Consider the following 14,219-nt stretch of genomic DNA (forward strand, 5'->3'; position numbering starts at 1 on the left):
GCCAGAAGAGGAGGCCCAGGTCGGCCCGAAGGCCTTCGTCGACGACCGGAATCGAGGACTTCGATCGTGGAGAGTTGCGTTGAGTGTGGAGTACGCGATCGAGACAATACCGTCGAACGGGGAAGGACTGCGCGCCGAACGGGAAAACTGGAACGGTTCCGAACTGGAGCGCGAAGAACACATCCGAGCCCGAGGGCGGAAAAAAACTATCTGAGGATGGAGCCGCAGATCTACACACTCCCACCCGCCTCCCTGGCTACCTTTATCTGTTCCTGTTTTATCTTATTTAGATACAGCACACATGGGCATCTTTCCTGTTTCTTACAAAGCTACATCATTTCCCCGCTGGCGAAAAAAAATCTGAGGATGGAGCCGAAGCCCATGCGCAATATGATCCAAAGGAGGAGTCACATACCTCGTGACTTCCAAAGACTTTACAAGAGAAAAACAACTGCAACATCCGGGCCCAGATGGCGATTTATGCACAGTGTGTAATCTGCAGCTCATATGCCTCGAACATCAGTTATATCAAATGGTCTCGTAAATTTGAGCAAGTATAGACTGCATCCCGCAGAAAGCACTAATCTGTTAAATGAAAGCCAATTCAAATAATATGGTTGAAAAGTACATCAAAAAGCAAGCAAAAAATATATTTTAAATATGCCAGAGTGCGTCTTGACATTTCCCACTATGAAACAACAAAGAAAATGCTACAAATTCAGTTTAAATCTTTTGCTGCGGTCAACAAACAAACATTTGGTGTTTATGATCTATTATTTTTATGTTCCTGCTTTCATAGTGTTTAATATTGTCAATTTGCAACAGCCGCTTGAGGCTCTTTTAAATTATCTTTCCAAGCCCAGTTACCTGCAACTGTTTATTTCACTTGCTGAATATTGGTTCCATGCAATCCATCACTGTAAGGGGTCGAAGCCTCCTATGAAAAGAAAGGTGTTACCATGATCCAGCCACATCTTTACACAAGGCGGGTGGCTTTTTCAAGAAATGTGTGCTTCAAAGTTCTCTCTGTACAAAGGCACTTGTTTCTTACCAACACCAGTAGACCACTATTGTAAAGAACAGATAATGAATAATCATCTAAGCGATCAAAACTGTGTTCTGGGGTCATGACTCTTACATACCCAAACCTCTTTACCGACCTGAGAGCAACTCTACAAACCAACCCTCCACGTCCCCTCTTTGTATCGTCTATGTAGTAATTAACCTGGAATGGAGCCATTACCATTAAGTGGAACCTTCAATGGAGAAGGAAGAGTAGAACTACCCTCACGTAGACGATGTTCCACTGATAATAGGTTTGATATCTGAATATATGCTTTGAACAATTAATGAATAGCTTAAAATTGTTTGCTGGGCTTGAGAAAAAGCTCTCCACTGATGGTAGGAATTCAGTCTGGCATCTGAAAGAAGCTTTCACTCTCAGTATGTCTGTTTCTGGACAATGACTGCTATCCACCAACATCCTTCCTAGATGTATGCAAACGATAGTCTTTTAAGGTAGGAAACATTAATCAATGATTTATTATTTTCTTTAACCTGTAAACATTGGATGGGATTGGGTTTTCTGTCAGTACAATACATTTGCACTTACAAAAAAAGTGCAATTTCTTTTTTAAATGCTGAAAAGGAAGTTATTTTACAATACGAACGAAACGCATTTAAATTCGACAATCAAGGCAACCAAATGATTTAGTTGTTAACGTTAGCATAATGTACGTTTTTGTTCACTGCAATAACATTTAGGCTAAACCTCAAAGCACAAAAACATCAAGTGACTAACATTCAAGGACGAGCAGAGGATTCTACAATGCTTACATGTAGATGATGGACAAGGCTAGGACAGGATTTCAGTAGAAACTGGTTGATTCAGTACATATGGCTGCTTTTTTTTGTATGATGCCCACCGACAAACGGGGCAGCAATGTCTTCCACCAACCAACCACATAATAATACAACTCTGATGAAACACATGGCCACAAGGCAGGCCCATAAGTAAACATCCATTTTCAAAATTCTCAAGACATACAACACATTCTGTGCAGTGCAACATATGAGGAGGCCATGCTGACCAATCTGCTTCCATGTCCTCTTGAGTGTTGTACGTCCCATACAACCTTTCTTCTGTTTCCTGTGAACTGTTCAGACATTTTTTGGCACATGAGCAAACTTGACCAAGTGTGCATAATTCCTCACTGCACTTGTGTGATGTTCTTAATTCGTCCACCGACATTTCTTTGCCCCTGTCTCTGCTCTCACCTTCTGAGTCGCTATCACTTTCCTGAGACTCTTCCGAAATCTCCTCCTCTGACTGATCATTCATACATTGGAAATGCCACGTTGGTAAGTTCTTTATGTAATCAGTTGGTATTAGTGGATGTAGCCACAGATCAGGGAATGCCAAACGTTCCAAAAACAAATCTGGATCTTCATCCCAGTCGGATTCAATTGGAACATGGTGGAATGAAGCAATGGGGTGGAACACATAACTTGTATACCAATCCCAAAGACTGGACAACCATTCCAAATTATTGGCATTAACTTCGTCAATATTGTTGTTGCGCCTTCGTTTTTTCTCAAAATAATCTATAAGCAAGCCGTGACCCAGGTAGGTGCTGAGGAACAAGGCCGGGTGCGAGGAATAGAACATCCAATCAGCCCTCACCCAAGAAGCCAAGGTGGTTGTATTAGAATAGCGCAGGAGCTTTAAGCTGTACTCGTAAAAGCTGTCCAGATATGGTAGCTGCAAAAACCCTAACACAGGAAGCCAAGAAATGATTAATAGGGAATTATATGTACCTAAAGTGCTGATGAGCACCACAAAACGCTTTATTGTGGCTCCTTGTGTGATAAATAAGTCCATCCATGCCATTAAGTTAACCAACACAAAACTTAAGACAAATAAATCATTCACCTCTGGTTGTACCGAGCGCAAAAAGGAATCCATGGCTCGAAGAGATATGAATTCCCCTGTATTATTTCCATATTTGTAGATTCCTTCTGGCGTTCTCAGCACATATGATGGTGTCCTGTGTACGCCAATCTGGTCCATGTAACTTTTGTTGTCCCATTTTTCAACATTAACAAAAATAAACTCTACTCTTCCAGTAAACTTCACACTTAGTGCAGAAAAGAAGGCGGGCGGTTGGTCAAGGTTTGCAAACAGGTATATTTTTACACGATACTGATCATTTTTGTTCCATTCGTTTCTTAAGTGCTCAGAATTATGAATAGTTTTGATCCGAGATGCAGCATGGGCTGTTATCCATTTGAAAATGTGCTCAGTCTCAATCTTGCGGCCGTTGTACTCCTTCAGCATCACTTTCCCTTTGGAAGTGCTGGTCTGTGGGACGGACATGATGAGGGTAGACCTGACCCAGCCTCGTTTCCGGCAGTATCTGAAAGAAAGAAAGAAAGAAAGAAATACATAAATTTAAGTAAGATGTACATCCTAGATCTACAATTTGTAAGCTATATGAAATCCACAGAACATACTGCTACTGATTTTCATCAGCGGAAGGTAACCTTTCAAACTTTCAAAAGTGGCTAGGAAGAGTATTTGTAGTGACATTTTCTGTCTTGCTCAATTAATGACAAGTAGAGTAGCCTTGTGCATGGTTCTTCTTTTATAATGCAGTGATGTTCCACTCTGGTGGTGTTCCGTTGAAATAACAGAGGACCTGAGCTCTGACCCATGTGCCCGGGTTAGGAGGGGGACTGCAAGAAGGTGATACTCTTGCCCCCCCCCCCCCCTTAATCTTTTCTCTCCCTACTATGACCAACACTCTCCCAGTTATGAGATGTGTAAAGCGACCATTTTTTCCATTAGTAATCTGTTAAAATCTTTCCATTTGTATCCAATTAATGGAGGGAGAACGGGCACTTGGAAGCAATGGCAGAAGTGAAACAATACAGACACAATGAGAACAGTAACTTAACTATTTCTTGACTAAGAAGTTGGTTTGCAAACAACACACCTGAAAAACAGTAAAACACTGAGTTTGGGCGTGTGTTTAACCCAAAATATTAACACACACATGACTAATCACAACACAAGACTGTCGTAGCTCCGTCTCTGATCTATGTAGGTAACAGCACAGTGGTGTACTTTCAAATCGTCATTAAAATTTGCAGTCGGGAAAATCATCAAATACTGTAATAAAAACTTGAATTCTCAAGTCCTAAGCCACACTATCTATTTTAACCATGCCATCTTTGCTGTTAAATAAAATATAGTAGAACACGCACAACACGGCGAATAGAGTTTTCAACAAATTGTAGCATGCCTCGGAGGTATCACTCTCTGGTCATATGAGTGTACTGGAATGATTTGAAGCGTAGCGTTTCCTGAATTAAGAAATGTCCCGCTGAGCAAAGCTGAAAGATCGCTGGAAGCGATATTTGCAAGTTTTATACAAAAAGTGTTCAAACAAAAGAAAAGATAATCCAAGTCGAGTTGTAATTGCTTGTAGATTTATTCATGTGTGAATTCTCAGGTAACAATATTCAATTCAACATATCGTATTTATGCTTCAAGAATTACATATATCCAACATTCTTAGTTGTCCCAATGCATTTCGGGCAATGATGTGCCCTTCATCAGGGGAAATCTAAACAAGAAGATGCAGACAAATTAGTAGTGTCCAGGCCCAACTTGATCACGTATTTTTTCGTGTTTTGGCTACCCTGAATTATGTTTTTGAAGGCTGGCACTAATGTCATCTGGGAATGCTGGCCCAATCTCGCTCACCATGTCCCACAATGTGTGCAAGTAGCGCCCCAGGAAGCAACTCAAATTTACAGGGCTGGCAGGGTAGAACATCCATTTTCCGAATGCCTCCATACATTTCCTGAATGCTTCCATAAGTTTTGACTCACTTACTTGGGGGTGCTCAGAAGAGCATTTGCGGTTAGTTGACTGGTGAAAACAATCAATCAGGATTTATAAAGTGTGGCTAATGTCCCGATAGTGTATCAAGGCGCTTGCAAATCCCCAAGGCTTAGTCGAACAGCAAGGTCTTGATGGCAATTCAGAATTCCAGAAGTAAGATGATGGTCCGAAGTTGTGTGGGGAGGCTGTTCCAGGTGTTTGCTGCAATGTGGGAGAAGGAGCGTCCTTCACTTCTGCTTCGGTAGATGCGGGGAGCATAGGCAAGTGAGAGGGAGGTGAAGCGTAGTCTTCTCGATGGTTGGTGGAAGTTCAGGTGGTGGTTAATGTAGGTGGTTCCTAAGTTGTGTAGAGTGCATGGGTCAGAAGCTTGAATTGGCATCTCATCTGCATGATGAGCCAATGGAGTTGCCAGAGGTGGGGTGTGATATGGGTTCATTGGGGTAGGCAGAGGATGAGTCAGATTGCGGAATTCTGTATGGTCCGAATTCTCTGTAGGAGGTGTGCTGTGATTCCTATATAGAGGGCATTGCCATAGTGCAGTCAGCTGGTGATGAGGGCCTGTGTTATGGTGTTTCTCGTGTGTAGGGGTAGCCACTCGAAAATCTTCCGTAGCATGTGCAGAGTGGGAAAGCATGTGGAGGAGACAGTTCTGATCTGTGATTTCATGGTGAGCTTGTTGTCAATGATGATTCAGAGATGTTTGGCGTGGTGGGACAAGGTGGGTGCGTGTCCTAGGTCTGATGGTCAACAGGAATGTGTTGCTGCTGTGGCCTATCAGTACTTCGTCTTACCTTTGTTCAGCTGCAGGCAGTTCTTTATCCAGTTGGCAACGTTTGTCATGCATCAGTGGAAAATGGTTGTGGTGGTCGTGGGGTCGTCGGTGAGTGAGAGGATGAGTTGGGTGTCATCTGCGTAAGAAATTATGTTGAGACCATGGGATCTGAAGATGTAAGCCAGCACAGTCATATATGCGTTTAAGAGTGCTGAGCTGAGAGATGAGCTCTGGGGAACACCGCAGGTGATCTCCTTGGGTCAATTAATCAATCAATAAACTTGTGCTTATATAGCACAACGTATCACTGAGGAGGGTATCTAGGCACTCAGGTCTGGAGTCCCTTCCTGAAGTCTGCCAATAAGGGTGAAGTTTGAAGGGGGAAGGGAAGGGCGTTCCAGGATTTGGCAGCAAGGTGGGAGAAGAATCATCCTGGCAGCGGCGGATGCCAGGTGTCTGTGAGAGAGCGAGGTGAGCCATTGGAGGTTTCTGGGTGCCTGGTGGAAGTTCAGGCAGCGATTCATGTATGCTGGTCCTTGGTCGTGGAGGGCTTTGCAGGCTTAGGTCAGAAGCTTGACATGGCATCTGGATGGGAAGGCAGTGGAGGTCTCAGGTCCTGGGAGATGTGGGTCCTTTTGGGCAGGTTAAGGATCAGTCTGGCTGCTGCGTTGTGGATCATCTAGAGTCTTCTCATGAGTTTGCAGGTGGTGCCTGCATAGAGTGCGATGCCATAGTACAGACGGCTAGTGAGGAGAGCTTGTGTCACGGTTTTCCTGTACCGGTGGGTAGCCATTTGTAAATTCTGGCGAGCATGCACAGCGTGTGGAAGCAGGCTGAGGAGACAGCGCTGACCTATAGTTTCATGAAGAGTTCGCTGTCTAGGATGATGCCGAAATTTCGGGAGTGATCTTTCAGAGTGGTGGTGGGTCCCAGTTCTGATGGCCACCAGCAGTCGTTTCAGAGGGAGGTGTGGCTACAGAAAATCAGTACTTCCGTTTTGTCCGTGTTGAGTTTCAGGCAGTTGTCTTCCATCCAGGCCGAGATGTTCTTCATGCAGTTGTGAAAGATGGTTTTCGTTGTAGTGGGGTCCGCTGAGACTGAGGCGACAAGATGGGTGTATGAGATGATGTTACTGTTGTGGTCTCTAACGAGGACTGCTAGCGGCTTCATGTAGATGTTGAAGAGGGTGGGACTGATGGACGAGCATTGAGGCACATTGCAGATCATGTGCTTTCACTGTGAGGTGAAGGGAGGGAGAAAGATCCTCTGTGTGCACCCCGAGGGGCAGGATGCCATCCATCTAAGAGCGTCGTCTTTGATTCCGACTGGTGCAGTCGGTTGATGAGTGTGTGGTGGGAGACGGTGTTGAAGGCAGCAGAGGTAGGGAAGGATGGGCTGCTGATTCCCCTCTGTTGAGTAGGATGCAGATGTAGTTTATCGTGGTGATCAGGGCTGTCTCAGTGCTGCGGCTGCCTCTGAATCCTGATTGGGAGGGATCTAGAAGGTTGTTTCTCTTCAGATGTTTGGTGAGTTTGAGGTTGATAGCCTTCTATAGGACTGTGGAGGGAATCGGGAGCAGGGAGATGGGGCGATAGTTCTGAAGGTCGTTGGGGTCTGCAGAGGGTTTGTTGAGGAGGGGTCAGACCTCTGACTGTTTCCAGGCGTCAGGGAAGGTGGCTGTGATGATGAGATGTGTTGAGGATGGTGGTGAGCTGGTGGCTGATCTCGTCGTTCCTGAGGTTTAACAGTCAATGGTGGCACAGTTTGGTGCATGCACATGAGTGGATGGGTCCGAAGGTGAAGGAGGGAGGTGTATCCTCTGGATTCTTCCAGTGAGGAAGGAGGTGATCCATTTGAGCACCTGCCCTGGGATGCTGATGTGGTGGAGTCAATAGATCAGCATGTGGTGGGATACCGTGTAGAAGGCTGTTGAGAGGTCGAAGAGGATCAGAGCTGCTATTTCTCCTCAGTCGAAGTGGGTTCCGATGTCGTTGGTGCTATCTGGGCAGCTTCAGTGCTGTGAAAGCAGTACCTCCCAATCTGGCAAAAGCCAGATTCGGAGGTACTGCGTAGCTGGTTCTGCTCCAAGTGTGTCGTGAGTTGCTTGTTGATAATCATTTCCAGTACCTTTGCTAGGAATGGGAGCTGGGAGATTGGCTAGTAGTTTTTGAGTTTGCTGGGGTCAGCGGAGGATTTTTTGAGTAGTGGTCCGACTTCGGGTGTTTCCAGGCATCGGGAAATGCTGCAATGGTGATCGAGATTATGAGCAGGGTGGTGAGTTCCTGGCTGATCCTTTGGTTTCCAAGGTTGAAGATGTGGAGCAGGCATGGGTCTGTGGATGAAAGCCTGAAGCTCTCTGATGTTGGGTGCTACAGGTGGAAAGGTGGGTGCCCCAGAGCTGGTCTGGGCTTGTGGGCTATTTTTCCATTGAAAGGGAGAGCAAGATCCGGACTTTGCCTAGCTGCCTAAGAAGGTGTCTGTGAGGGCTTCATTCCATTTTTTTGTTTTGTTTTTAAACATGTTTTTTTGATATTTTGTATTTACTGTGACATTTTGCAACATGTGACAGGGTATCCATCAACGTATCTTGAACTTAAAAATAAATGCATTGTTCGTCATGCAGTTATTAGTCCAATGCCTTACCTGTGCGGACGTGATCCTGTGTAAAATGTCTGAACTGAACTGGGTTGGATTCGAACTGGGGAGGGGGAGCCCCTGGAGTTTTTGGGTACTGGCGTCGTCGGTGGGCGCGGGGTGATATATGCCTTGGTTGACTGTGGGTCCACGTACTGCTAGGGGCCGGCAGCCGGGGGGTACAGATGGGATCGTGGCTGGCCCGGCATCAAGGTCCGAACGTTCAGTGGGACGTATAGCATAGTGCTGAGGAACTACTGGCTGCCTGTATGTGTTATGTAAGAGGTACTGGTGTCCGTGATCGCCGTCTGCGTCTGCAGCTGTGTGTCGTGCGGTGTGTCAGGGCCGCCTTCCGGGTCAGTACGAGTCAGTGATTGTGTGAAGCGGTTCAGCAGGAGAGCCCAATCTAGGGATATGGGGTGTTTGTGCGTCCCCTTTACCTCTTCTTCCCGTAGCGCCTCCTCTTCCGCTAATGCCCATTTTTGAACCGCCCCCTCCCAGGCAGCAACCAGGTGCCCTGTGGGAGACCGCCAATGCATGGCAATGTTGAGTTTGGCTAGTAAAATGGCCAGTGAGGCAAATCTGAGGGGTACTTTGTGCCGCTTTCTTTTTTGATAAATACCCAATGCACAGACTTCCCAAGTGTTCAAATACGCAAGTCCAGTGAGATCCCCGAGGGACTTGTGGATGTGGTGCCAGTAGGGTTGTAGTGTAGGGCAGCTCCAAAACATGTGCTGAAAATCTGCCGCTTGTGAGCGACATCTAGGGCACAGGAATTGTGTGTCGGGATAGAAGCATTGGAGGCTTGCTGGCGTCAAATATGCTCTACGGAGGATGTAGAATTGTATATTCTTGAAGCGCGCATTCCGAGACACCTTCTTGGGGTGTCGAGAGCTTTTTCCCATTCCTTCTCATATAGTGAGCGACCTAATTCGTCTTCCCAGGTGGTCCGTAGGGTCGCTAGTGGTTTGTGTCTGAGTTCCCAGATAGCCTTATAGATCTATGTGACCAAGTGGCGTCCTGGTCCCATGTGCAAGAGTGTGTGTATGACCGGATGTGTAGGCGGTTCCCCTGTCGAAAGGTCATGGTGCTGTCTGTAGTGTGCAAGGAGTTGGCGATGGAGTAAGAACTGGCCGGCAGGAAGGTCATAGTCCTCCATTAGGCGTTGGAATGGCTTGAGCTGGCCGTCCTCAAACAGACCCCCAGCTTCAGTAACACCGCAATCCGTCCAGATACTGAGTATGTTGGGTGTGTAGTTGTGCTCTCGCAGGTGCCATCCGACCAGCGGAAGAAGGGGAGAGTATGGGGGGATTTCGGGCGACATACGGTGTATCCTCTGCATGCATTGGCGTGCAACTGTCACCTGTAGGGGGTATGTGCGTCGAGGTTTAGTGCCAGGTAATAGCAGTCGGCGGATCTCAGGCATGGGCACTAGGCCATTCGTAGTGATCGTCTCTGCGACATGTCTGCCTGCCGTCCAATAGGATAGCCACTGTAGCTGTGCGGCTAAGAAATAGGATTCAAAGGATGGGGCGGCTAAGCCTCCTTGTGAAGTGGGTAGCTGAAGCTTCGACAATGCTATCCTATGTCTGCCCGTACCCCATATCAGTAAGCCAAGAAGTGCGTCTAGCTCGCAGAAGATGGGTCTGGGCGGAATTATTGGCAAGTTTGTGAAGTAGTATAGTAGCCGCGGGACGATTATCATTTTGGCGATGGCCACCCGGCCAATCGGGGCTAGCGGAAGGTGTCTCTAAAATCCCACCGAGGACCTGATGCCAGCCAGTCCCCTCTGGTGATTACCGTCGTAAAGGTCAGTCGGAGTGTGATAGAGACGAACCCCGAGGTACCGGGGAGCCTCCGCACTCCAGGCAACTTTTTGATCCCCCAGCCTGACCGTCCGAGGGGGAAGGTTCGGATGTAGCGGGTTCACCGTGGATTTTTCCCAATTTACACTTTGCCCCGAGACCTCCACGAATTTTGTCAACGTGACCCAGATGGGCGTTAAGTCTGCGGTGGGGTTTCTAATGTAAATTAGAAGATCGTCGGCATACATAGAGACACTGTGCATGGTAGTGTCTATAGGAATGCCCCAGTGTTCTCCCTCCAGTCGTAACCGAATTGCTAGCGGTTCCACCGCTAGGGCGTAAAGCAGGGGCGAGAGTGGGAAGCCCTGCCTCGTGCCGCGCTGTACCGCAAACGCTGGCGAAATGTATCGCCCTATACGAACGCGTGATGTGAGTTTGGTGTAAAGGAGCTTTGTGTACGCCAAGAGAGTGGGGTCGTGTCCTATTCGTTGTAATACCGAGAAGAGGTACTGCCACGTGAGGGTGTCAAAGGCCTTTTCGAGGTCTAGTATAAGGCAGGCAGCCCAGGGATGTGCGTCACCTACTTGGTCTTGGACGTGGAATAGGCGACGGATATTCTGAGAGGTGGTTCTGCCTGGAACAAAGCCGCATTGATCGGGGTGTACCAGGGGCAGAATAATTTGTGTGCATCTGTCCGCCAGTATTTTACCTAGAATCTTGCAATCGGTGGAGAGGAGCGTGATGAGACGATAGGATGTAGCAATTGTGGGTCACGGTTAGGTTTCAGGAAGGTCACGATTACCGACTCCTGGAGGGACTCCGGCAACTCCCCTGAATCTAATGCTGTGGTTACATCGCCGCCAATCGAGGGACCAGTAGGGGGGAAAAGGTCCGGTAATATTCCAAGGGAAACCCGTCTAGCCCCGGTGCTTTGTTGCGAGCTAAGGTGCGCAAGGCATAGGTGATGTCTGTGGTCTGTATCTTCGCCTCTAGAGACGTACGATCGTCGTTCGTAATTGCGTGGATCGTTAGAGGGTCGAGAAAGTGATCTATACCATCTTGCTCATCCGAGGCGGGGTGTCGGTAGACCACCGCGTAATGCTGATGGAATGCTGTAAGAATCTGGTCTTGGGAGCGAACTAGGGTACCGTGGGGATCTATGATCTCAGTTATGGGTTTCGTGTCGTCTTGTTTGGCTAACCAAGCTAGTAAAGTACCCGTTTTATCACGCTCCTTGTGCATCCGGTTGGCATACATTCTGAAATTATAGCGCCGGAGGTCGACGCAAGCCGCCCAATAGTCTGTTCTTGCCTCAGCGAGTCGTGTCGCTGCCTCGTCCGATGGATCCTCCTGTTTAGTGAGGGCTGCAAGGTGTTTCTCGGCTGTGATGAGTGTTTGCTCTAGAGTTCGTTTAACTCCCACTATTTGCTTAATGCATTCTCCCCGGGCCACTACCTTAAATGTGTCCCATTCTACTAGTGCGGAGGATGCTGTCCCGATGTTGTGTGTGAAGTTGTCGTGTATGCTCTGCTCCTGGTCCTGTTTGCTAGGCAATCTTGCGGAAGACACCACGTTGGGACTGGGGGGCGGGGGGGGGGGGTCTCCAGTTTAGATGTAGGATGTGGCCATCGTGGTCCGAGATAATCCTGCCTAGGTAATCCGAGTGGTGTGCTTTGGGTAAGACTGCCGCTGAACACAGGAATCTGTCCAGGCTGACTCTGAGGTTATGTGGAATGGAATGGAACGAATAGAGTCGGGTCTGCGGGTACTGCATTCTCCAGACGTCAGTGAGTGCCCATTGTGAGACCCAGGCCCTGAACCGCTCCGCCTGTTTCTGAGCAATCGAATGCGGGGGTGGGAACGGTCTAGAGTAATGTTGAGTGTACAATTGTAGTCACCTCCTAAAATCCAGGGTATTGTGGCGAATTGGGCGAGTCCCTCGGCGAATTGGGCGAGTACCTCAGTGAGTCGGTCCCAAAACTTGTCTTGTTCTGTGTTCGGGGTGTATATACTGCCTAAGAGCACAGAGTGTCCGTCGAGAAGGCCCTCCAATAGGGCATATCTACCATCCTTATCTACCACCCGTCTCAGTTCCTGAAAGGGGGTTCCTGGCCGGACCCAGATCAATGCCCCCTGTGCGTATGCAGAGTATGACGTGGCGCATATGGTGCCATGCCATTTGGACTGTAGTCTACGGATCTCGGTTTGAGTGAGGTGTGACTCTTGTAAAAACATGATCCGAGCGTTTTGGCGCTTCGTGTAGGAATATATGGCGTATCGCTTGTGCGGCGTGTGAAGACCACGGGCGTTGAGTGTCAGGAGACTGATGTCAGCGGTCTGTGTCTGTGTAGCCATGTGATTCTGTATGTACTTGTGTAAGTGGATCGCACCTGTCGGGGCCCGGCAGCCAATGTATCTCGTGTGGTGTGAGGGGCATGCTCCCTGCCATCTGTCTCCAGGCGACGTGTTGCAAGTACCCTGTTACTGGGAATTCCATGGGGGGTAGAAGGATGTCAGAAGAAAGTTAAGAAACTGTGGGGAGTAACTGGGGCTGGGAAATGTTCCCAATGCTGAGGACCTATTGCGGCCAGCGATACGTCCAAACCTGCTCTCTCTGAACTGGAGAGCGCAACGATCAATCATGAGGGTGGCAGCAGCGTGCAAGGCGAGACGTCCCACCGATCGGGCCGTTGTATGATCATGGAGCGTCGTCTGGAGCTTGGCGAAGTATATCCATGTCCCAGGTACTCAAGAGGGATGAGTAGGTTACGTGGGTCACAATTGGTGGGCTAGTAAATCAGTTTAAGCTGGGAGGGAAGTCATTTGCCCATCTAGCAAAGTGTCAGCGGACTGGGGGGTGACACTAGGGGGTGTAACAGAGTTCACTCCGGAAGTTGTTTCGTCACTTTTGTCTTCCTCTTTTGAAGAGAAGAGGTGCGGAGCTTGGTCGATGGCTTCCATTTGGGTGGGGGCTTGTAGATCTACCATTGCTTGTAGCACCTCCCGTCTCTCTTTCATGATCTGTTCTAAGTCCGGGGAATCTTGTATACCGGTCCGGGCCCTTATTTTTTCTCCGCCCAGTTGCCGTTGATGGGCACGTCTTCTGGTACGAGGTGCTTTGAGAGTACGGTCCTGTGCAGAATCCTGTCTAGGTTTATGCGCGCAGTGCAAATCTGCCCAGTCGAACGCCTCTTCTGCACTTGTGAAGAAAGTGGCCACACCATCGTGGAGCATCTTGTGGCGAGCTGAAAACAGTAGGGAGTACTGTATGTTGTTGGCACGCAGCCTTCGCTTTACTTCCAAGAACGAGGATCGTTGCTGTTGTACCGCACGCGCATAGTCTAGGAAGATCATGATCAGCTTATTCTCCACGTGCAGGGGGCCTGCTTGTCTGGCTGCTCGCAGCACCGCGTCTCGGTCACGGAAATGTAGGAATTTCGCCAGCATTGGTCTGGGGGATGCTCCTGGTGGTGGTTTGCGAGCTGGTCCTCTGTGGGCCCGTTCTATGGAAAAGAACGCCGTCCTGTCCGATGCCGGGGTGAACGACTTCACCCACGTTTCCACGTATCCCAGCGGGTCCACGCCTTTGATTCCCTCCGGAAGACCCAGCACACGAATGTTGCAGCGGCGCGAGCGCCCTTCCAAGTCGTTTGTACGCTCCTCTATGGGGGATAGGCGGGCCAGGACATCTTGCAATGTCGCCTGATGCATTTTGACAGTGGGTTGTAACGTAGCCAAATCCCTCTCCCCCTCTTTCACTTTGTCGGCGAGTTTGCGATGATCGTCCCGTAAGAGGTTAGTAACGGTCGTGAGGGTGCCCAAGCGCTTTTCCACTGATATTCTAGAGTGTTCGATGGCTAACAGGACCTGATCCAGCTTGTCTGAGTTTGAGGGGTCGGCCTGCGACGTGGCGAGTGTAGTCCCGGTCCTGGCTTTGGGCATATTTTCGGGGGCAGTCTCAGGCACTGTGGTGTGCTGAGACGCCCTTGGCTTCCCCATGATGGCGACTGTGAGGCTCTGCGTTCGGCTTGTGGAGCGCAATCCGCCGTGGATGTGTTGCAGTGGGGGGCCTGGAGAACCAACGAGCCCAGCCGGACAG

General features: G+C 48.6%; 1 protein-coding gene across 1 annotated transcript in view; it reads right to left on the minus strand.

Annotated features, from left to right (window-relative positions):
* Positions 1–1,511: 1,511 nt before the first annotated feature.
* RNF103 (ring finger protein 103) overlaps positions 1,512–14,219 on the minus strand; it is a 150,853-nt gene continuing 138,145 nt past the window's right edge. Inside the window, exon 4 of the mRNA XM_085642631.1 lies at positions 1,512–3,416. Within this exon, the coding sequence (XP_085498757.1) occupies positions 1,856–3,416 (1,561 nt within the window). The 3' untranslated portion in view covers positions 1,512–1,855. The remainder of the gene's footprint in view (positions 3,417–14,219) is intronic.

The sequence above is a fragment of the Triturus cristatus genome, chromosome 2_2 (genome assembly GCF_964204655.1).
Source record: "Triturus cristatus chromosome 2_2, aTriCri1.1, whole genome shotgun sequence".
NCBI classification, from domain to species: Eukaryota; Metazoa; Chordata; class Amphibia; order Caudata; family Salamandridae; genus Triturus; species Triturus cristatus.